General features: G+C 40.4%; 1 protein-coding gene across 1 annotated transcript in view; it reads left to right on the plus strand.

Annotated features, from left to right (window-relative positions):
• NELL1 (neural EGFL like 1) overlaps positions 1-25,694 on the plus strand; it is a 560,206-nt gene that overhangs the window by 527,491 nt on the left and 7,021 nt on the right. The window contains exons 17-18 of the mRNA XM_056851927.1: positions 1,974-2,167; positions 22,929-23,105. Coding sequence (XP_056707905.1) covers positions 1,974-2,167; positions 22,929-23,105 — 371 coding nt within the window. The remainder of the gene's footprint in view (positions 1-1,973; positions 2,168-22,928; positions 23,106-25,694) is intronic.

The raw sequence follows: 25,694 nt of genomic DNA on the forward strand, positions 1-25,694 counted from the left end.
AGGCAAGATATAAATACAATAAAAATAAAATAATAAACAATACTTATAATATTTCTGTACTCCCTCTTCAGAGGACTGCTCTAGGTGGCTTACAATTTAAAAACTAATTAAAAATAGGTCATTTTATATAAGCAGCATATAAGCTATCCATAAAACAGAAGCAGTCCATTAAAAAGCTGGTAAGATAAACCCTCTAATTAAAAGCCTGTTTTTTTTTTTAAAGATGTGTCTTAGCCTGGTACCTAAAAGAAAGTAAAGTAAATACCAGGTGAGCCTCAAAGGAGTGGGTGTACCGAAGGTGAGATGCCACCACAAAAAATGCCTTGCTGTAGGTGCCACCCACATCATCTCTGAAGGTGGAGGCACAGAGAGCAGGGCTTGATCTTTACCGGTGGGCAGGATAGTATGGGAGGAGATGGTCCTTCAGGTACCCTGACCCCAACCCATTTAGGGATTTAAAAGTAAGAGCCAGAACTTTGAATTGTGTCCAGAAACAGATGGATAACCAGTGCAGATCTCTCAGCACAGGGGTGATACTGTCCCTATAACCAGCCCCTGAAAGTATCCTGGCTGCTACATTTTGGACGATTTGAAGTTCCTGTACTGTTTTCAGAGGCAGCCCCACATAAAGTGCGTTACAGTAATCTAACTTTAATGTGATCAGAACATGGATCACTGGAGGTCCCTTTTCATCAATGAGCTCAAATTTTTCGTTTCACTTTAAGTTTTCTTTTAACATGATCTTAGCCAAATTTCACCTTTATCTTCCTTCTTCAAACGAAAGACAAACTGGCAGATATTATACACTGTCTTAATTTCACTGGTGGTGAGAGCTGGTTCATGTGTTATTTATTTATTTATTTATTTATTTATTTATTTATTTGAAATGTTTCTACACCACCTTTCCACCTAAAGAGGGTATTTAAGGAAGAAAACATCAAAACATTACAGCATGGAAGACATCTCTCCTCTGCAGTTAAGCACTCACACAGATGATCAATTTATGTAAGCAGTGAAACGTTGATGGAAGAATTTATGAAAGATCATGCACCAGTTTTTGTGAGCCAGGATTCGCTCTTTTAGGACATCCTCTGCTCTAGAAACTGTTCTGTGATCTTCCAACATTAAATTGCTCACACAAACCATACATGTGGCAAGTAAAATAAGCAAGGAAACCAGCTGAGGGTTGTGTGTGGACTGACTGTTAATGAGATAATGATAAAATCCTAGGATAATAAACTGCTTTTCCTTGATGCAGAATTCCCTGGCATCTTTTTGACCCTTGCATTATACTTAGGATTGCCTGGTCCCTCTTCGCCACCGGCGGGAGATTTTTGGGGCGTAGCCTGAGGAGGACTGGGTTTCGGGAGGGGAGGGACTTTAATGCCATGGAGTCCAATGGCCAAAGCGGCCATTTTCTCCAGGGGAACTCATCTCTATCAGCTGGAGATCAGTTGTAATAGCAGGAGATCAGTTGTAATAGCAGGAGGTTGGCAACCCTAATTATACTGCACTTTGGGAATGCCATGATTTCTTTTCCTTGTTGTTTCATGCCTTGCTTCTTGTTCTTGCCATTAGTTTAGCTCACACAACAGCCTAGAATTTCTGTGCCGCTTTCTGTTTTTTTTACAAAACCCAGAACGGGATAGGCTCTAACTGAGAGCATTTGTTTCTACTCAGTATGAAATTCACTATATAGTTTAAGATAATGTTCATCCTTGCTGATTGTTTGTGGTAGGCACATTAGCTTTTAATCATGAAGCATCTATCTAATGCTCTAAAAACGCATTGTTGAGTAATAACAGAACAAAAAGAAATAGCTTACAAATCTGTTTCCTTTCAAATTCACAATGTGGCTGCATAAAGTATGCTCATGCAGACTTACTTATACAATCCGCGGACTTCTTCATTTTCCTTAGGTGCAACTTATCACAGAGTTAGTTGAAGCCCAATAAATTTTCTGTGTTATACAGATATTGATGAATGTGCCTTACGGACTCACACCTGTTGGAATGATTCGGCCTGCGTGAACCTGGCTGGGGGGTTCGATTGCCTCTGTCCATCTGGACCATCCTGCACTGGTGACTGCTTGCACGAAGGAGGCTTGAAACGGAATGGCCAGGTATGGACTCTGAAGCAAGACAGATGCTCTGTTTGCTCCTGTAAGGTAAGTTCCTGTTTGGTTTGCTTTGTGCAGAACCTAAAGGTCTCTTGTATTTGCTCTGTGAATAACGGAAGTCCTTTGTTTACAAACTTTCTCCCCCCCTTGTAGAGTCCATCTTGAGAGAAATACATCCACTTTCAAAATAAAGCTTATTCACACACAAAAAACCTGGATCCCTAATACAGAATCTAGGTTAAAATGCATTAGGCTTTTTACTTTGCCATCTTGCAAATTAATAAATTCTCTCTCGTAAGCAAGAAGAAGCAGCATTGGTTTTTTATATGCCGACTTTCTCTACCACTTAAGGGAGACTCAAACCGGCTTACAATCACCTTCCCCTCCTCTCCCCACAACAGACACCCTGTGGGGCAGAGAGAGTGTGACTAGCCCAAGGTCACCCAGCTGGCTTCGTGTGTAGGAGTGGGGAAACAAATCCAGTTCATCAGATTAGCCTCTGCCTCTCACGTGGAGGAGTGGGGAATCAAACCTGGTTCTCCAGATCAGAGTCCACTGCTCCAAACCACTGCTCTTAACCACTACACCATTCTGGCTACAAGCTGTAGCCATAAAAAAATATTGGTCTCAGCAAACAGAATGAGTTTTCCCCACTGAAGTAAAAAACAAACACACACACACACCATTTTTTCTACTGAGAATAAAACAATACCAGAACACAATTTTAGCAGGTGAACAGCCACACTGCTGGACACTAATAGATACATCTAAAGTGAGAATTCTATCAAATACCCTCTAGCCTTAGAATTGTAGAACACCTGATGAAACCTTGCACCAAGTGACATGACCATCTTAAGTTTAGCTGATGGATCAAGAAATAGAGTGTTCTGTGATATGGCACTCTCCTTGTGAAATCCTGTCCCTTGGGTGGGTCAGTTTGGCCTTCCGTTTCAGGGGTCGTTTTTGACAGCTGGCTGAGTGTCTTCAAGATTTTGATGACAAACTTGCCTGCATTGCAATGCAGCAATAGACCGCTTTAGTCATTTCATTTTATTGATTGTTATAATACTTTTATTGTTTTTATATATTGGGTGATTTGGGGTGAGGTTTTAAATGGTTGAGGACCATCTTGAGGTCTCATTTTATGGCTGAATAGTTCAGGTGTCTGCAGTGGAGATTGCCTGGAAGCTGTTTTAGAAGCCCCTCTGAGCTTATCAAAGGAAAAACAGATATGTGTAATAAAGAAAAAAATACAAGGGAAACAAATCAGAGGCTTACTCTTATATGTCACTGAATTCTATACTATCATTATTAGTTATTAGATTGGCTGAGCTTCACTTTATCCTCACAGCAATTTAGTATTGCTAACTGCCTGGAGAAAAAAATGTCCTTTCCCTTAATAGAAGCTTGTGTGTGTGCTGAGTGACCTCAGGTTGCTTCCGACTCATGACAACCCTATGAATTAATGACCTCCGAAACATCCTATCATTAACAGCCTTGCTTCGGTCCTGCAAACTGAGTGCTATAGCTGCCTTTATTGAGTCAATCCACCTCATGGTGTGTCTTCATCTTTTCCTGCTGCCTTCAACTTTTCCTAACATTATTGTCTTTCCCAGTGACTCTCGTCTTCTCATAATGTGACCAAAGTACGATAGCCTCAGTTTGGTCATTTTAGCTTCTGTGGAGAATTCAGGCTTGATTTTATCTGGAACCCACTTATTTGTCTTCTTGGCGTTCCATGGTGCCCGTAAAACTCTCCTCCAACATCACATTTCAAATTAAACAACTTTCTTCCTGTCAGCTTCCTTCATTGCCCAAATTTCAAACCCATATGCAGTAATATGGAATACTATGGTCTGAATTATCTTTATCTTGGTCACCAGCAACACATCCTTACACTTAAGAATCTTTTCTACCTCTTTCATGGCTGCCCTTTCCAGTCTCAATCTCCTTCTGATTTCTTGGTTGCAGTTGATGATTGAGACAAGAAATAGAAAGTCTTGAATAATTTCAGTTTTTTCATTGTCAGCCTTAAAGTTGTGTGATTCCCCAGTAGTCATTACTTTTGTCTTCTTGGTGTTCAATTGTAATCCTGTTTTGGCACTTTCTGCTTTAGCCTTCATCAGTAGTCATTTCAAGTCTTCACAGCTTTCTACCAGTAATGTGGTGTCATCTGTATATCTCAAATTGTTTCTCCATATTCTGTCCTAATATTAGCCTCTTGTCCAGAGTACAGGTTGCACATCAAAGCAATCAAATGTTGTGATGCGCCCATAGAGGTTTAATAGGATGTTATTTATCAAGTGATCTTATTTATCTCCATGGCATGAAAAGCTTTCTCGTGGCCGTTTCCACACATTAAGTTGCTATTAAAGGGATAGGACTTTTTTTCCCTCCATGTTTTTGGCATCTGTACAGCAACTAAGTGATTGGCACAAAGTCATCCAGTGAGCATCATGAGTTGATCAGTGGTCAAGGTCAGTGGTCTCCTCAGTGTTAAAAAGGGTGGACCTGTGTCTCAGTGCTACAGCATTTGCTTTGTATGCACAAAGTACCAAATTCAATCTCTGGCATCTCTCAATCCCTAAACTGCTATCTGTCAGAGTAGACAATACTGATCTTGATAGACCAAGGGTCTGACTCACTATAAAGAAGCTTCATTTGTTCAACACTCTGACCACTAGTGTACTGCTAGTGAAAATGGTGGTGTAAAGACATGGGTTTAAAATTAATTGCTCAATATATTCAATCTCCATTATTTAGGTTGTATTTGCATATTATATTTTCAGATCTAGACAATCTCCAGCAACACATCTTTAATGTTTTCATTGTTTAATTGTTTTCAGTGGACTCATGCAAAGCATTTGGGTTTTTTCATTGCATTTACATATGTGAACAAAAGATTATTTTTTACCAATCCCACAAAGCTCTTAAACAAAAGCACAAAGTATTGTGAAAAAAATAATGCTTTGAAAAGGTAGGGGTGAGTTTGCTCATTTGAGTTTTTGTAGGGATCTCTTTTCATGATGTTAACGCCTGTTCTGCTTTCCCTGTGATCAATGCTCTTCTAAAATGTACCTTTATGTTGTGAAAATAACCTGTAAGTAAAAGACTTTCAAATTTGCGAACTTCTGCAATTGGACTTTTATTTTAGTGATGTGGCCAAAACTGTCACCAACCATTGCATTAGAACGTGAACCTCAGCAACTTGCTATACTTTTCTTCAATATGTGGAAATCTTTACAAACTCGTAGTTCTGTAGCTCAGATTTAAATTTAAAGGCAGTTTACCTTTAAACTGGATTATTGCTTTATTTTCAAAAATGTTGCTGTTTTGCTACATCTTGCCAGCCCTTGCCTGTCAGGGAATACCCCATCTGGTTGGTGTTATTAGCCCCCCTCCAATAAGTCCCTTTCAATGTAGATTAACGCCTTTAGCAAGAAGGGAAGTTGGAGGTGTCTGACTGTTCCTGTGGCAGAGTTTACTTTTCAAGGGGTCCCGGGTCATTCACTGCTGGTCTGCTCTCCATGAGATTAACCATTGGAAAATATTATTCTTCACATTGGCAACTGAAATCTGTGGATCATTTGATGTTCATAAAGATGAGCACCTAATGTCCATTTTTGTACATTCTGTGAAATGTATTTCATTTGATACTTTGCTGCTACAGCATCATGTAACTAGGTGTTCTACAAATTAGCATTTTTAGTTTAAAAAAGCAGTACATAGTACAACAAAAAACAAATGATACATAGAATTCATATTTCACTTGAAATTATTTACAGCATTTGGTGACCTTTGCAAAAAGTGGTAAATTAATATTGTTAATATTGGTAAATTAGTATGTTTAGCCTCATATTATGAATAGGAAGTTGACACAGAGATAGTAGAGGAGCCTGGTGCACTGAGAAGATTTTAACTAGGGTTTTCCAAGTTTATGTTAGTCCTTAAGTCATGTACTCATAAGGCTGGCACCAGGGGTTGGCATTGCTAGGTAGATGATGAGTCCCCAAGGGAACCCACTGTTATTAACAGACCTATCCTACATGAATCTGTCTAATCCCCTTTTAAAGCTGTCTAATGCCTGTGGCCATTGCTACATCCTCTGGCAGCACATTCCACATTTTAATCACTCGCTGTGTAAAGAAGTATTTGCTTTTGTCTGTCCCAAATCTACTGCACATCAGCTCAATTGGATGCCCTCGAGTGCTAGTATTTTGGGAGAGGGAGAAAAAAATTGTCTTTATCAACTCTCTCCACCCTGTCCAGAATTTTATAAACCTCTATCATGCCCCCCCCCCCTTAGCCATCTCTGTTCTTAACTGAAAAGGCCCAGAATCTTCAGCCTTTCCTCATAGGGAAGATGCTCCAACCCCTTGGTAAGTGCAGCAACACATTTCTTCTCCTTTTCTTTCCTCTCCACTCTAACAGAGAGCAAAGGGAGAAAATAGTAAGTGCTGGCTACCATTTGGACCACCACTGCTATGATAGCTAGGGGTCACTACTGTGAAAAAGATAGGTGGGCAAATGACTCCCCCGATGCCAAGGATTAGCCACCACTGTTCATGCACCTGTCCATCCTCTTGCTTGTCTGCCTTAATCCATTTCTCTTCAAAAGACTGATGCCTGTGCAAAGAGGGAGAACCCCAACCTAAGAACACCTTGCTTTGAACTTTGGAGTTGCCCCTTACCCACATTATTTGTTTCCAATCCTCAGTGTAACATAACACATTAGTCAAATCTGAATATTTCTTGAAATACTTGCTATTTAAAAATGTCATTGCTATCCTGCTATGTTGCAGTTTGGATCACTTGGGAATATCAGCCTCTTCATCTCTCCTGCAATGTGTCTGATACTCCCTGGAATTTGTGATGCAATCACATGTGCAATTGAAGTTTATAATGCTGTTTATTTTTCTTCTCAAATAATTCCTGGGATTTAAGAAGCACTTATTTTAGTTTGGTCCTAAGAGGTATTAGAGGGAAATGTCCTAATAACCCTACGTGCATGCCTTGTAACTGCCCTGAAGAGTGCCTTACATCAGATCAGGATGCACTACTGGTTGCGTATTAAAGTGTCAAATCATGTATTCATGTGCCACCATATGTCTCTGCTGTCAGAGACAGTGTCTCTGCTGTCAGAGACAGATGTTGCAGCATTTGATGGATAAGGAGTCCCTGACAATTTCTGGTTTTGTGGCCTTTCGATATTTTTAGAGTCCAAAATAGTGATACCTTAAATGCTAAGTTTGATTTGATTGCCTTTTCAATTCTAAGCCTTTTAGGCTCTTCAGGATGGGTAACTTTTTAATTGTCTTTAATTATAATTATAGGAAATAGAAATAGAAATGAAAAGTTGTAGATTGGATTGATTGCTTAATTTTATATTGCTGACTAGTTTTTAAAGAGAGTAATATTTTGTATAGTGTTTTAACCAAAATGTATTTTTTTTATACTGCCGGTTTGGGTAGGGCAATGTACCTGCAAACATTTTATGTTTGGTCTAAGGACTGTAATAATAAATATAAATATATAATTGTCTGTCAAGAATAAACCATAATGTTTGCTTCGTAATGTTGGTCTTCAGTAGAACAGCTAAATTTGAGTCCAGTAGCACCGTAGAGACCAACAAGTGTTTTGGGGTAGGAAGACTCAAGAGTCAAAGTTCCCTTCATCAGATAATGTTTACTGTGGCTTAATTTAATTTACTGCCTTCCAGAAGTAGTACAAAGTACAAAGAGAGTTTAATACGGTCCAAGACCAGCATAAAAACATACCAGATATACATACATAACATAACACACATAAAAGTGCATCAGGTGTGAGCCCCTATAACATCTTACAATCTCTCACTCATAGAAGCCGTTAAGCGCTTAATTAAAAAATATTACATGTTTGGAATTAGAATTTAATTTACTGCTTGCAAGTCAGACCTATTTATTAAAATTAATTCTGATACTAAATAAAAAAAAAACAGGCTCCAGTAAATTGTACTTTCCTAGTGTCCTCACTGAAAAGGTATAGCTGTTCCATTTTTAAAAAAAGATTAATCTATTAGAGTACTAATGAGGACATTGAAAAATCAAACGGTGGTTATATCTTTTAAAGTGAGAAAGCAGCTTTGATTGAATCAAATGTCACTTTTTGTTTCTGTGGTTAAAAAAAAAAAAGAACAGAACAAAATCCTGAATTACTAAATTTCATCAGCAAAGTATTTCAAATTAAAACCCCAGTTTTTTGATATTTTAGGGGAGGTGCTTTTTTTTTTTTTTTACCATTCTAATAAAAATTGATGTAACTATTTGACCTGATACCTGTTTTCATTGCCAGTCTCATAAAAATGATGTCAAAGAAACTAACAAATTGGGAACCCTAAAAATGACAGCGGGCTCACTGAAGTTACCTGCAGATCTTTATAACTGTGTTACAGTGCTCTGTGTTTGTAAAACAAGGCAGCCCGTCCTAAAAGCAATACTATCCAGTTCTAGCGCAGAACAGTTCTAGTGCAATACTATCCTGTCTTAGACCCCGTGAAGACAGCACCATTTTTAATTTTTAGGTATAAGTGAAAATGGATTATTTCAGCACTCCAAAAGGCACAATACAGCAGCTAATCCCCTTTAAACATGCTGGTATTGGTTCATATGTATGAGGACAAAATTTACTAAAACATTAAAATGCTAACAGCTTAATTAGTTGAGTGCATTCATTACGAAAGTAGCCTGAAGTAGATTTTCTTTGCTTTCTCAGAGTACATCCCTCAAGCTTTATAAGAATTATTACAGAGTTGGCAGAGCCTTGTTGCATTTAATCCTATTTTGTTGTTCTGTTTTCTCATGAATAAAGCAGCTTGACTGGACAAATAGAATGGAAACTAGATTTCTTATGCTCCATGTTTACATGGGGTGGGGAGTAGAGATTTTCAAGATGGAGGATAAGGATGTTCCTAAAGCAGATGAAAGCAATGCATATTGATTGATTGATTGATTTAATCTAGATAATTTATATTCTGCCTCTCCAGAGACTTGGCTTGAGGTGGTTTACAACGAAGATAATACAGAACCATTAAAGCACTCCCATTAAAAACAAAGCCATCAAAAGCCAACCATAAAGAACTGGCCAATGCCATAAAACACAGCCATTAAAAACAAGCCAATGCCATTTAAACAGCCAGGGCATAGCAGTAGCATAAAACACACACCGAGCAGTTTAAAAAGGTGTAAATAGAATAATCCTTGGGCCAGAAGCAGACTATAAAATGTTTAAAAGAAAAACCCCTTATATAAAAGCTGAATGTTTTCGCCTGGCACCTAAAAGAAAGTAAGGTAGGTGCCAGGTGAGCCTCATGGAGGTGGCATTTACAGGAAAACTCCTGTCTCTGGTCAGTAGCCCCTCATTTCTGAAGGTGGGGAATCACAGAATCCTAGAATAGAATCATAGAGTTGGAATGGGGCCATATAGGCCACCTAGTCCGACCGCTTGCTAAATGCAGGATCAGCCTAAAGCATCCCTGACAAGTGTTCATCCAGTTGCTACTTGAAATCTGTCAGTGAGGGGGAGCTCCCCACCTCCCTAGGCAGCCAATTCCACTCCTGAACTACTCTTACAGTAAAAATAAAAATTCCTAATATTCAGCCAGTATCTTTCCACCTGTAATTTATACTCTTTATTGTGAGTCCTATCCTCTGCTGCCAACAGGAACAGCTCCCTGCCCTCCTCTAAGTGACAGCCTTTCAAATACTTAAAGAGAGCAATCATGTCCTACTTCAGGTGAGGCCTATGACATCTTGCAATTTGGATGTTATGCCTCTGTTGATAACCCCAAGACTGCATTAGCCTTTTTTGCTGCTGCATCACTATGACTGCTCATGTTGAGCTTACAGTCCACCCATACCCCAAGATCTTGTTTAAACACACTGCTACCCGGAAGTGTATTCCCCATCCAGTATGCATGCTTCTCATTTTTGTTACTCAGATGTAGAACTCTGTGTTATCCTTGTTGAATTGCATCTTGTTCTCATCCACCCAGTTTTCCAGTGTGTTCAGATCTCATTGGATTCTATCAGTACATTCCTGAGCGGAATGCCTGCACCAGGTTTAGGAGGCAATGCAGTGACCGAAACCTCCTCCTGGCAAAAAAAAAAAAAAGATACGCCATTGGCGTAACAAAAAAAAGGGGGTGTTCCCAGGCCAGAACGGCTTTGGAGGCCTGGCACCATAACGCCCCGGGAACGCCTCTCAGGATGCCATTACACCCCAGGAAGGCTCCACAGGCGTCCCAGGCTGGCACTGCCATGGCAAATCCCCCACAACCAGCACACAGGCCTTCCCGCCAGCGTACAGGCTGCTTACGCTGGTATTGGCTGGCCGGATGCCAGTGTGGGCCCCGTCCGGCCTCCTAAAGGGCTTTCGCCCTGGACGCCAGTGTGCCTCAGGAATGCGCTGTATCTCTATCTTCCAGGGTGTTTGCTACTCCTCCCAATTTGGTGTCATTTGAAGATTTAATGAGTAGTCCTTCCACCCTCTCATACAGATAATTTATAAAAAAACAAGTGCCAGGCCCAGAACCAATCCCTGTGGCACCCCACTGGACATCTCCCTCCATTCAGATGAAATGCCATTGACAGCTACTCTTTGGGTGCGGTTCTCCAACCAGTTCCCTATCCACCTAACTATCCTAGAGTCTAATCTGCAGTGCTCCCGTTTACACATCAGAACATCATGGGGATCCTTGTCAAAAGCTTTACTGAAATCCAGGTAAACAATATTGACCATGCTGCTCCAGTACCCAATAAAGACACAAGACCACAGCGTGGGTTTAAGTAGTTTATTTTAAACAGCTGATCCACGTAATCAATTGACTATGGTAATATTTAATGGAGGGCGGGCTGCGCTAGGCGGGCTGCGCTAGGCAGCCTAACCATGGCTGCCTTTTGTTTTGGCAAATGTATCCTGGCTCCAAACTTGGTCAGCGGCTGCCGCCGGCCTTATTTGTCATTGCCCGCACATACTGTGCAAAGAGGTGCCCAGCCCCAGCCCCCTCCCCTGATGCGCTGTGAAGCCACTACCAGGTTTGGAAAGATGTTGCTGAGCACAAAGATGCTCCTTCACATGCCCCATCCTCTCGTAAAGCAAGTGATGGTCTGTTCAGAACACACACACACCCATCACGCCCAATGGCTCAGGGTGCTTGCCGTTGCTCCCTATCCATAAGCAATCCGCTCTATCCCTGCCAAACTAGTCAATGACCAGGCCTAATGAAGCTATTAATAACTGCCCAACCTGAACATCATGAAGCAGGCAAAAAAAGCCTCCCTCAAAAGCCAATCAGGGAAGAAGCCTAAAAATTTCTGCTTGGCCCAAACGCCGACCAACTGATTCTGTGATATTCAAAGGAGGGAGGGTAAGTCAGCAACAGGTAGCAAAAGCTGCCTCAAGAAGGAGAAACAACAATAAAGCTTCTCCTTCCAGCCTTCCCACTGGAAAGCCCCTTTTGCCTTGTAGCCAATCTGGCCTCATGTTTTATTCACATTGGACTGGGGCAAATCAATCTCTGGTTAACCTGTCAGGAATGTATCTTATGATCCAGTAAAATCGTCACTTGATCAAAGAAAGAAACAAAGTTGGTCTGGCAGGACCTGCTGGGGACTTTCAGATTGACCCCTTTAAAATCTGCTCCAGAATCTTCCCTGGGGCAGAGGTCAGACTGAATGGCCCCTGAATCATAAAGCAGGGCTTCAGAAGAGGAACTTAACTGGAGGATGGAACAGTATGAATAGAGGCAGTCCTTTAAAGGCGTAGTTCTAAAAGACCGATGGAACATTTGTAGCATAGAGCAATTGGGTCTCATTTCTGACATTTCCATGTGGAAACTGATGTTAATAATAGGGTACATAGGGCTTTTGTTTGTTTGTTTTACAGATTAATTGTTCTTGTTTCACTGCATCTATAGTTTAAACACTATCATTTTGAAATAGGGTGTAACATCTTTTCTTTTAATTTTTATTTATCTAATGGACGAGAGCCCCATTTCATTGTGCTGTTTTGTTGGTCCCAAAATACTAGAGATTTGGTAGCTTATAATCACACAACAATCCTGATTATGAACTGCAAAGAAATGATTTTTCATATCCATTTTTAAAGCTATTGAAAAGTCCTTGTTATTCTATTCTGTTGTATGCTATCAATTTATCTAATGCTTTGATTATTCAAAAGTATTAAATATCATGAGTTCACTGAGCTAACGAGATAGTCTCTTGTACTGTTCTTCTCCTGGAGCAATTAATTAAATTATGTGAAAAGAAGGGGGAAAGTGTTATCTAATCATGATATTTGGTAGTCATGGTGGTTATTTTTAGTCTTATTTCTCAAGCTGAAAAGAAAATAGATTCCCTACTTGTTCATTCTGTGCACATAGCTTAAAAGATTAGTAAGAAATTGCTGAGGTTATTTTAGAGATGGATATTTGACACTCCAAAGCAGCAAGAGACTTGGTGTAGTTTAAAAGGCTATGTACGTGTGACTCTGAAATATTGGGGTCAAATTGCTCTCTGTGGAGTGCAAAAAGAACAGATCTGTATACATAAAAAACCCCATGAGAATAAGAAGTATGTAATTGTGTAGCTGTAGAATACTGTGATAGAAAGCTTGAATTCTAATTAAGCCCACATACCAGATGCACTGATTTTATTATTAATTTGCATAATATATTTAATTTACCTAATTCCATCTGAACGTTGGGTTTTTGGAACCTTTTATTTAAAAAAAACATAAAATATGTAGAGGGGGTGGCAGGAAGAAACAAATAAGCACTCAACTGGTTTGTTTTGGCTGTGAGACAGAGGGTCATGTCAACAAAGAGAGTTTCCAAAATATATAAATGTCTTTTTCAGAGCACTGGATACCACTGCCAGTTTTCTGTAGCAGTTGAATTCTTAGCAGGCACTGCCTATACATTTTCAGGCTTCCACAAACATGAAGCTTAAAGGATGTTAAAAATAATGACAGTTGACATGCTGTTTGGATTGTTGTCCAATTGAGAAGATAAAGGCAAGTTGCTCATCCATTGTTCTTATCTTTATGCTACAAGGTCCTTCTTGATCATTCAGATTTAGACTTTGATATGGCTTGTATAACCCTTGCCTTGTGTGTGTTAAGTGCCGTCAAGTCGCTTCCGACTCATGGCGACCCTATGAATGAAAGTCCTCCAAAATGTCCTATCTTTGACAGCCTTGCTCAGATCTTGCAAATTGAAGGCTGTGGCTTCCTTTATTGAGTCAATCCATCTCTTGTTGGGTCTTCCTCTTTTCCTGCTGCCCTCAACTTTTCCTATCATGACGGTCTTTTCCAGTGACTCTTGTCGTCTCATGACGTAACCAAAATACGACAGCCTCAGTTTAGTCATTTTAGCTTCTAGGGTCAGTTCAGGCTTGATTTGATCTATAACCCACTGATTTGTTTTTTTGGCAGTCCACGGAATCTGTAACACTCTCCTCCAACACCACATTTTAAAGGAATCTATTTTCTTCCTATCAGCTTTCTTCACTGTCCAGCTTTCACACCCGTACATAGTAATAGGGAATATGATGGCATGAATTAATCTAGTCTTGGTGGCCAGAGTCACATCCTTACACTTCAAAATCTTTTCTAGCTCCTTCATGGCTGCCCTTCCCAGTCTCAATCTCCTTCTAATTTCTTGGCTGCAGTCTCCCTTTTGGTTGATGGTGGAGCCAAGGAATAGAAAGTCTTGAACAATTTCAATTTCCTCATTGTCAACCTTAAAGTTGTGTAATTCTCCTGTAGTCATTACTTTTGTTTTCTTGATGTTCAGCCCTTGCCTTACTGGCTACTTAAATGTGCAGGGGAAGGGGTGGCTGACTTGAATGCAAGAGATAGTTAAATCCCTCCTTGAAACAGGCTGTGGAGCATCCACTTCTAACCCTACCCTGGCCCCAGGAGAACTCAGTAACTCCTGTCCAGTTGCAGATCTTCCATTCTTGAGCAAGAATGGGTGGTGGCTGGACAACTTCAGCCTTTCTTGGATGAAGCAAACTGTTTAGATCCTTTTCAGTCTGTTTTTAGGCTGGGTTCTGAGACTGAAACAGACTTGGTTACCATGATAGAGGACTTATGCTGAGAGATGGGCAGAGGGATTGTTACTCTGTTGGTTCTCCTGGACCCCTCAGGGGCTTTCAGTATCATCAGTCATGGTATCCTTCTGGACTGCCTTTCCGAGCTGGGATCGGGAGGTACCATTTTGGAGTGTTGTCCTAGCTACAAAGTAGGATTCAGAAGGTAATGCTGGTGGGCTGCTGCTCATCCTCTTAGCCTTTGGCCTGCGGGTCTTGCAAGATTCTATTTTGTCCTCTATGCTGTTTAATACCTGCATGAACTTGCTGGATGAGGAGATTGCAGCTGGGTTGTCACCAATATGTGAATGACACTCAGCTGTATCTTGCACTTCCAGCTGATCACAGGGAAGCACAGCAACCCTGAACCAGTGCCTGGAGGCAGTTTAGGAGTGGTTGTGGGCTGATAAATTGAAGCTTAATCCCAACATGATGGAAGTGTTACTGATGAGTGGAAATTTTTACCCAGGATTCTGGATGGAGTTGCACTCCCCTGGAAGGAACAGGTCTGTAGGCTGGAGTGCTTTTGGACCCAGGGGTACTGCTGGATAAGCTGGTGGTAGTTGCGGCCAGGAGTGCCTTTTACCAGCTTCAAATGGTTAGCCAGCTGCAGCTTTCCTGGGCAGGAAATATCTGACCTCTGAGGCACATTCCCTGGTTACATCCAGATAAATTACTGCAATACACTCTGCGTGGGTGTGCTCTTGAAAAGTGCTTGGCAACTTCAATTAGTGCAGAAAGTTGCAGTCAGAAATTTCACTTGAGTGAGTTGTAGGAGCCATATCATTCCAGTCTTGGCCCATATACACTGCCTCATAATTTGTTTCTGGGCACAATTCAAGGTGCTGGTGTAGATCTTTAAAGCCCTGTATGGTTTGGGACCAACATACCTGAATTATCTTATGAACCGACCTGAAAACTATGGCCATCTTCTGAAGCTCTGCTTTGGGTTCCCCCACCGTCTGATATTAGGCAGGTGGCAACCTAGAACCTCTCAGTTGTGGCACCAGAACCCTTGAACTCTCTTCCCAGGGAGACTCATTTATCCCCTTCTTTTGCCATTTTCCAACCAGCAGGTGAAGACTTTTTTGTTTTGTTTGGCATTCCCTTAGTGATCCCTCCTTCCTGCCCAAAGTTTTGTTATTTTTATGTTTTTGCTTGTATTTTAGCTCTGGTGTTAATTGTTTTAGTGATGTGTTTCTTGATGGTTTAAATTGGTTTTTAAGATGTGATTTTATTACGTGTGTTTCACTTGGTTAGCTGTCTTGGTGGCCCTTATGAGGGCAGAATATAAATGTTATAAAATAAATAAAAAATAAAATAAACATTGTATGAAGTTGAGCCTAAACACTGTGGTTTACAGGCAAGCCACTGTCCATTTCCCTGAGACTTCAGGCTGGGTTTGAGTTCAGATAGAGCACCACACACTGGGCAGTATGATGGTACAGTTTGACAATTTTACCATATCTCACATTTTTCCCCACAGTGGAAATCTAGAGCTTCCAGATCCTCAGGTATGGACACTACTTGTCTCATTAAAAACTCAGCAACACAGTGATGGAAAACAAATACTGAACCTGCTATCCCATGACTCCCCATGTCCCTTTACTATAGTTCTCTCTCTGATGCTCAGAGCAGGACTTGGAGGGAGAGGAAAGCAAAAGCAGTTGGAAGAGCATGAGCAGAGTAGAAAAGTAGCTTAGCTGGTTTTACTGTAGTTCAGGGGGGCCCTAACCTTTTTGAGCTTGTGGACATCCTTAGAATTATGACACAGCCTGGTGGGCATAAACACAAAATGGCTGCTGCAGGATGTGGAGCCAACCACAGAGGAAGCCTAAGGGCAGGGGAGAGGAGGGGTAATTTGATTAATTTACCAGCAGTCCTAAACTGTGATTTAAAAAATATTTTTTTATGGAGTGTATATATTTTATTGTATGTATTCTAGCTATACTGTAAGCCGACTTGCTCTCCCTATGTAAGAAAAGTGGCTAATAAATGTTTTAAATAAATAAAATCATTTTTTTAAAAACACTGGGAAAGAGAAATGAGGGAATAACGCTGTGGTGGCAGTTGCTGCTGAAACATTATTTGAATCTGCATAGGCAATTGGTTATTCTGTGGACAATCAGCAGCCTTGCAGGGCATAAGCCCCACCTGGTCCCACTCTCTTTCTAAAACACTTGGTGGCCACCAAGAAAAGTGTTGGTGGTTGCCATTGTGCCCAAGGACACCATGCTGGGGATCCCAGCTGTAGTTGTACATTTCTTGGCTCCATACAGCATGTAAAGATAAAATATCTAGAAGGCCTACAGATACAAATTGGAAAAAAAAAGACAGGGTTGGATCCACAATGGTGCAGAAATGCAGGGGGGTTTTTAGTTTATGGCCACAGTCCCTCACCCCCTTATCTCAGCCTACTTTTAGAGTTGTGTAAACCAGCTCTGAATATCAGTTGGGCATATGGTGTTGGATCCGTTCCCTTCACAAGCTGAGCGAGTTCACAGAACAGAACTTTGCCTCTAGTGCAGTTGCCCACGCCCTCTGAGAAGCCATTCTGGAGGGCCACAGGTCACAGGAAACCCTCAGGTTGCAGCATGGGAAGCTGCAACAAGAATGGAAAATTTCTCTTTCCCGTTACATTCTTATAATAGTTTTTCATTTGTGCTAGGATTGGGTCCCATTGTTAGATTGCATAACTCTCAAGGCCCTCCAGAGAAAAAGGTACTCTTCTCACAACACTTCTATAGGCTACCACCTACTTCCTTTACCTGCTATGGTTTCTTATTGTAGCAAGTAAGAGAGGAAAAAATAGAAGTGAAACCACTGCCACAACAGAGCTTTAGATGAAGAAAGAGTGAAAGAATCTCTGATAGCCCTATTCTTAAATACAGCTGGATTTTTTTGCTTGAATTAATTGTTCAGAAAATGAATAACTCAGCACCTGAATTTTTATTAAAAAACACACAAAAACATTAGTATTCTTGATTTTAGTTTTATGCTCTGCATATGAGAGTACTAAAATTGAATATTCCCCTATAATAACAGGTAGAATTTTCAGCACAATACCTGTAATTATTACCCCCACAATTTGAATAAACCCTTTCTCCTTTTTTCATTAAACTAATGCAGTGGTTTTTTTTTTTAAGCATTAGAAAATAATCTTGATGCTTTAGATATTACAAGGGTTCTAATTTAAACTGTAACCATTCAAGTATGCAGAATCTAGGGAAGCCTGGCAACCAGCAAGAATTGGCGATCTTTGTCACTGCATAATGACATCACTCCATGGAGTTTCTGTGTGAATGTTAGAGCGTTGTCCCAGTGCGATGCCAGTGCTTCTGAGTCACACTGGAAGTGACATCACGCAGTTAAAAATTGCCACCCTCCCATTTTGCTGGCCTGATTCTGCCCGCCAATCAGATGAGTGTCAGCAGGCATTGGCAACAATTACCAGGAGTCTGCCTGCCATTAGCGGGCACCTGGAAAACCTAGCAGAATCCTTCACAAAACAAATATTTAGTGCTGTGTCAGAAAAGCTTTATGCCAGAAAAAGGTTAAACATGTTTTCTTTTTAATAAATCAGAGAGCATGTTTCATTGAAAATTAAAAACTTTTGTAGCCCCTTTATTTCATTGGGAGAGTTATGATGTGATATTTTTCCAGGGTTTTTAACTAGGGTTAGATGTTTTCACCAAATGTTTTCATCTGATAAATCAGGATGTATTACACTACAACTAGATATAAATGTAGGTGAAGAAATGATAATTTCCCCCATTAATTTGCCATATTAAATTTTGTTGACAATCCTTGTTTTGTAATGTTAGCATGTTCCTGTTAAATTAATGGGGCCACCTGTTCAGCTTGTATTTATTAAAAACAATCTCTGCAACTGCACAATTACTCAAAATGTTAGAAAGAAAACTGTTGGCAGGTGATAGTCATATAAAGGATAATGGAAACGTTTATTTACTCAGTGTGCCTCCAAGAAGCTTTTTCTGTTTTCTTACAAATCCACACAAAACCTCCACGGACAAAGGAGGAGAAATTATTGTTCTTGCCCTTTGTACAGCCTCTGTTCCACTTATAGTTGTGATGGTCAAGGTGTTCTCATCCCCCCCCCCCTTAATGGTGTTTAATGCCAAGTCTGTAACTAATGAAATTCCCCTGATATATGATTTGATCAGAGGTGAAACTGTTGACCTATCATGTATAACCAAAACCTAGCTGGAGGACTCAGCTGTCTTAAATATCACTTTGCCTCAATTAGCCCCAAAAGGATATGTGGTCCTTCGTCAACCCAGAATCGGGGATGGAAGTGCAATTGTCTTTCAAGAGAATACTTTCTACTTCCATGACTTCCTGGTCCAGAAAAGGGCCAGTTCTGAATTCACACACCTTGTGCTGGGTTAGGCATACTGATGGTATGCTGTCCACCTAGCGTGACAATAATAGCTGTGGCTGAACTGACAGAGTTGGTCTCGCAGGTGGTGTTGTAGATGCCAACTCTTATAGTGTTGGGTGACTTCAATATTCACAGGAGACTTCCTTGATTGGTTTGGCTTGGGACTTCATAGCCCCCATGGCAACTGTGGGACTGCTCAAAGTTGTGTTGGGCCTGAAACATGAGAAGGGTCATACGTTAGTTCTTCTTTTCTGCACTGAGGATGATCAGGTAGGAGGATTGATATTACAGACTGGGCCATGATCAGATCATTACTTGCTGTTCCATAAAGGTAGTGGACCATTAGCATTGTCCAACCCCAAATGGTGACTTTGTAGAGGCCCTGGAATGCTATTTGCAGAATAGCATTTACAGAGTTTCTTCTTGGTATCTTTTAACACTCCCCACCCCCACAAGAAGGGCTCCATTTACCAGGCACTGTGGGCTATGTAGAGATTGGGGAGATGGTCCTATAGACTGACAACTATTGGCAGAATACTGATGCCTACTAGAGTCCTGTGGTGCAGTGGTAAGCTGCAGTATTACAGTCAAAGCCCCGTTCACGACCTGAGTTCAATCCTGATGGAAGTTGGTTTCAGTTAGCCAGCTCAAGGTTGACTCAGTCTTCCATCCTTCCGAGGTTGGTAAAATGAGTACCCAGCTTGCTGAGGGTAAAGTGTAGATGACTGGGGAAGGCAATGGCAAACCACCTTATAGTCTGCCTACAGAGCTTATTTAAAATCCTATGAGATGGTGGTGAAGAAAATCAAGAAGGCTTTATTTTCTGCTATGATTGCATTGACTGACTCTCATCCGGAAAAATATTTAGGGTAGGTCTGATTTAGTTCTGATTTGAAAATTAGCTGTGATGATTTTGCTAATGTCTCTCTCATCTGATCCAATTTAGATGCCAGTTTGCGAGTGGATTGTGTGCAGGAGGTATTGGTGGTGACCTCTTGTCACTGTGGATAGCTTCAATTTGCTTTCCTTGTTGGCAGAGTAGTTGGGGTTGTGAAGACCACTTCCTGAATAATGGATCCTTGCCCATCCTGGGTATTAAACTCCTACTGATATTAATATGCTCCTCTTACAAGGCATGTTTAAAAAGGTAAAGGTAAAGGTCGCCTGTGCAAGCACTGGGTCATTACTGACCCATGGGGTGATATCACATCCCAACATTTTCTAGGCAGATTTTGGTTACGGGGTGGTTTGCCAGTGCCTTCCCCAGTCATCTTCCCTTTACCCCCAGCAAGCTGGGTACTCATTTTACCGACCTCGGAAGGATGGAAGGCTGAGTCAACCTTGAGCTGGCTACCTGAAACCAACTTCCGTCGGGATCGAACTCAGGTCGTGAACAGAGCTTTGGACTGCATTACTGCAGCTTACCACTCTGTGCCACGGGGCTCCTGACAAGGCATGTTTCCTTCACAATAAAAGAAACTGTGATTAGATGCCTTTTGAAGAACTCTTCTCTAGAGTAGAAGGATGTGGACTATTATTTACTTGTGTTCAGTGTCCCCTTTTGGGATAAGGCTGTAGCAGAGCAACTGCAGACATTTCTGGGTGAAACATCAGCCTTGACCCATTTCAGTCTGGCTTGAGGCTGGTATTCAGGTCTGAAACAACACTAGGGGCCTTGGCTGATGATCTTTACTTTCAGTTGAATAACAATACTGTAGCTGATTTTGGATCTTTAAGTTGATACTGTTGACTATGATATTTTGGTGGACTGAATACAATCTGTGTATGATGAAGGAAAGAATATTACAAGGTTATTATATCACAAAATGGCATCAAAATTGAGAGAACAAATAATAAAAGAAGGTAGTCAACTAAGAAAGATGACTTTTGAACAGGTAATCACTGGAGACTCAAGACATTTATTAGGGAAAAAATAATTAAAAACTGTTATTGCAATATGATATGGAAACAGAGTAAGTAAAAGATTGCATGAAATTTTGGAGAAAACATACACATGAGTCAATGGGAAATCCTTTGGACTAAAGAAATAGTTTACAGAATGTCAAGTATTAAGAGATAATTGGTATAAAATGTTCTTCAGATGGTATATCACACCTAAAGACATAGCAAGTGCTAACAAAGATTGCAAAGGGAAGTGTTGGAAATGTCAGAATCCAGATGCTACATTTTATCATATGTGGTGGACATGTAAAAAAACAAAAAAATATTGGTTAGCGAGACATGGTGAAATGTAAAAGATATATAAAACTCAGGTTTGCATTGGATCCGAAATGTATGTTATTAAAAATCTTGCAAAGCAATATACAAAAATATATAGCGAACTATTCAATTACATGGTGACGGCGGCAAGAGTAATATATGTAGCAAAATGGAAGGCAGATAAATATCCAGATTTGACTGAATAGATATATAAGCTAACATATTTTATATATAATAGACCAAAGTAAGCTCCATATAAACTTTAATATGATGATTGTTTATTTTTAAATGTTTTTATGTTTGTGAAAAGAAATTTAAAAAAATAATACAATATGTGTTTCAGATAAATGGGACAACCCTCTGTTGGTTTCTCATTTGGAGAGAGAGTTGGCTATTTGGGACCTGATGTGTAGCATACCCAAGGATCCATTTTATCCCTAACATTCTTTAATATTTATGTAAGACCACTGGCTAAGACCATCAGGAGTTCTGGAGCAGATTGTCTCCAATATGCTGATAAGATTAGGCTGATAAGCACCTGGGATAAGAAATTGGTGACCATCTTCTCCCTGAAAAAATACGTTTATTTCTTTTCTAATATTACATTTTCATATTTCTGAAGATATCCGTGATTACTAAGAACACACTGCTGCCTTTGATAGGTAATTTGCGAAAAAAGCTCTCAATAAAAAGAACCAGAACAGCACAGAACAGAAAAGTGACAGCAGGATATATTAGTACATATAGAACTGACATATGTCAGTTCTCCAAGCCATGAGAAGCTACAAGGGTAACACTTTACCTTCATTTGGATGTGAGAGCATCGGAGACTTAATGCATTTTTTGTAGAATCTGTTTTTTAAAATATGGACGATAGAACATAGGTGGAGTCACAGAGGCTGCCCCACATTAGATGCCAAGAGGGGGGGTGCCTAACTGTCTGCTTGTTTCTCTATTTCTTCTGGCATCAAAACTATACTTCCTTTTTACACAGACACACATCTGCTCCCTCCATCTAGGCAGGAGGCTTATTTCTTCAATGGCTGAAGGGCCCTTGAACAACACCATTCCAGATGTTCAAGGCCCGCTGAGAAGATATGTAAAAGCATTAAGACAGATTACCCTTCCTTTTCTGATGTGGGATAAAGTGAGCAACACTAATCAGAGGCCAGCCCTGTAACACTTTATATTCTCAGTGCACAACTTCACACTTTTTGGAAATCCTTTGGAACAATAATATCATATCTGAATTCTGTTTAAAGCTGCACAGTGCATATGCAAGCCACATCAGAACCCGAGTCAATGGGGATTAGGGTTGCCAACCTCCAGGTGGTGGCTGGAGATCTCCCGCTATTACAACTGATCTCCAGACGTTATAAATCAGTTCCCCCGGAGAAAGTGGCCACTTTTGGCAATTGGCCTTTATGGCATTGAAGTCCTTCCTCTCTCCCAACCCTGCCCTCCTCAGGCTCCATCCCAGAATCTCCAGGTATTTCCCAGCCCGGAGCTGGCAACTCTAATGGGGAGACATCTTCTGATACTAGTACAAAGGGCTCACTTAATACTAATGTGTGGTCCACACAGCAGTTTGTCCAATAGCCTTATGAGTTTTGCTCTAAGCCCTAAAGCAGTATAGTTCGAGAACATTTCTTCTTTGAGACAGTTGTTGCTCATTTAAAAAGAGCTCATCAGTCTGCCGATTATATAATTAATTAGACACTGCCCGCTGGTAATGCAATCACTTATTAATGCAGGAAAGTAAAGAGAACCACAGAGAAATTATTATAGCTATTTGAGTAATAACATTGCAATACTCTGAGATAATGGATTGTTTTAAACAAATATTTCATTAATGGATGGTATAGGAATGAATAGGATTTCTGATTTAGGGAGCTATCTAGTTTTAGAAGCAGTTGTATTCATGAAGTGTGAACTACTGTCATTAATACTGTGAAATACTCTTTGCTAACTCATTGGTAGGCATGCCCCAGTTTGCTGTAAACCATCCCCTATTTAGTGCTATTCGTTTAATACTAGTGATTATTCTTTTCCGTGACAGGACGGCAAGATATTCTGTCGACGGACTGCTTGTGATTGTCAGAACCCTTCCGTTGATTTCTTCTGCTGCCCAGAATGTGACACCAGAGTCACCAGTCAATGTTTAGACCAGAATGGACACAAGTTATACCGAAGTGGAGACAACTGGACATTCAGCTGTCAGCAGTGCCGCTGTTTGGTATGGAAGGCAACATAAAAGAGATGCATGAACAATAAAAGTGTGTGATGATAAAACAATACTCAGACAATATAATTAACTCCATCCCCCCACTTCCCCCAGTATGCCACAGTAATTGAAAGAACATCTTGCCTATGTGATATAGTGCTGGGATTTAGTGAATTGGATTTATAACATTTTAACAAGTATTGGGGTTATTTTATTTTACAAGTAATTTGGAATCTCAACAAATAGAACATGAAAAAAATTACAAATATCTGGCGGGGGCGGGAGCACAACATGATCCAGTGTGGTGGCTAAAAGAGATAAAATGCTATAAATATAAGTTTTCCCATTAAAATGGGAGTTTTCAAATTTCAGTAAAAAAAAACCACATAATAAAAACAACACATTAGACCAAGAGTGTCAAACATAAGGCCCGGGGGCCGGATCCGGCCCCTTGAGAGCTCTTATCTGGCCCCGAGAGCCAGCCGAGGCAGCCACCCTCCCTGCTCCCTATCTGGGCTGGCGAGGTATGGCCCGGCCCGACCAAGTGACATTTATGTCATATCCGGCCCCCGTAACAATTGAGTTCGATAATTAGACTATTATCTAGAACATAAATATGACATTCTGCAAGGCATCCTAAATTTTACTAATATCAGAGGAGGTGGAAACCTTCCATCTTTGTTTTGCTTGCTTGCCACTCTAGCTTTCTATTCTGAACATTTTGCAAATGGAGAGAATGGAAGGGTCATCATAAAGTAAAGGCCCTCAAAATCCATGCACTCAAAGAATTGACCTAATAGAGTGCAGGCCTCTTAAGACTATAAGCATATCAAGACCAATTATTTTGCATAACATAGTGTCCAGGAACAGCAGGTACTGCTGAAATTTACAGGAAATTACTGTACAAATGGTGAATGGATTTTACTGGAGAGAAGAGGAGAATACACCTTTATTGCTCAACAGATAATCATGACCCATTTTTGTAAACTACATTCATTGTTGTGCCTTGGTCCCACTATGAGTCCTGCATATATATATTTGGCTGAAAAGCCTTATCCGCTGTGTTGACAGCATCATTAATTTGTTTTTGTTTGTTTGTTTGTTTGTTTTTGTGGGGAGGGGTATCTCTATTCAGAGTTCTTCCCCAATAATGATGAGACTTTTCAGCAAGATGAACACAGCACAACACTCCCCCCCGCAGGGTCAGAATATTTTTGTTATTTACAATTGTAACCAATTCTAAATAAAAGTGAACTGTGATGTTCAGTTCCACCAATCATGCCTGGACAGCTGTTTCATCATAGGTCAAATTTATATGAGGATCTTCAACATTCATCAAATTTTAAACCTGATTAACATTCACTCCAGTGCTATAGTAAACAATTAGGGTCATATCAGTGCTTAAACATCAAATCGTGGCCCTTCAGTGTCTACCTGCACAGCTAAAAGAAGTTAAAAGGCTGTGAATCATAGAATCATAGAGTTAGAAGGGACCACCAGCGTCATCCAGTCCAACACCCTGCACAACTACCTCCCCCTCACACACACCCCAGTGACCAGAAGATGGCCAAGATGCCCTCCCCTCATGCCTCCACTTCAAATCTCACCTCTGGCATTAATTCATTTTGTCGACTTTGGCAAGCCACTATCTCTCAGCCCCAGTCCCCTTACATACAAGATGAAGAGAATAATACTGACCTATCTTACAGGGCAGTTGTAAGGATCACTAGGATAATGTGTATGAAGCATAAACACTCTAAAAAGTTAGGTAAATGCTTATCTTTTATTTTCTTATAAACTGGTTTTATTTTATTGTACATACATGACTTGTTCCATGTGCCCAACACGGCTTGGAATTTTGTTTTCCAGTACTAGGAAGCAATTAGCTTCTGAATTCAGAGGAATTTCAAAATCAAACAGAGTTAAAACATTGACATCTGCTGTTCAATTTTAAAAAAATCAGAAATCTCACAGGGTTCTACGAGTCTTTGCTGTGCCTATGATCTTGGACACATATTGCTTAAACCAAGTTTTGTGTCTTTAACTTTATAAGCACTCAACTGTTTAAGCTCAATGTCACCCCAATGCATCCCTGGGCAGTGTGCTTTAATTGTATAAACTTATAACAAGGCTCTTGCACATGCCAAAGAGTAAGGCCATGAATTATTTACCAATATACCCTTAAATGCTGGTTATAGCACAGTGAAGTTGTGATGGTTTCCAGACAAGTTAACTACTGTGTCATTATCTCTAAGTGTTCGTAAACTACCGAATAGCATTTAACTTCAACACAATAAATAGCCAGTGGCAGCAGTGGCTTACTGATGTGATAATTTGGTCCATGCTTTTTTTTTTTAATGAGTACTTCACAGCCTTTTAAATTGCTTAACTAAAGTTGAAGATATACACTTGCAAAATAGGGGCTATGCATTTTGAATGAAAAATAATTCAGTGACCAAATCCACCAAATAGGGTTGCCGGCTCTGGGCTGAAAAATACCTGGAGAATTTGGGGGTGGAGCCTGAGGAAGGTGGGGTTTGGGGAGGGGAGGGGCTTCAATGGGGTATAATGCCATAGAGTCCACCTTCCACAGCAGCCATT

This window comes from Euleptes europaea, chromosome 6, assembly GCF_029931775.1.
Source record: "Euleptes europaea isolate rEulEur1 chromosome 6, rEulEur1.hap1, whole genome shotgun sequence".
NCBI classification, from domain to species: Eukaryota; Metazoa; Chordata; class Lepidosauria; order Squamata; family Sphaerodactylidae; genus Euleptes; species Euleptes europaea.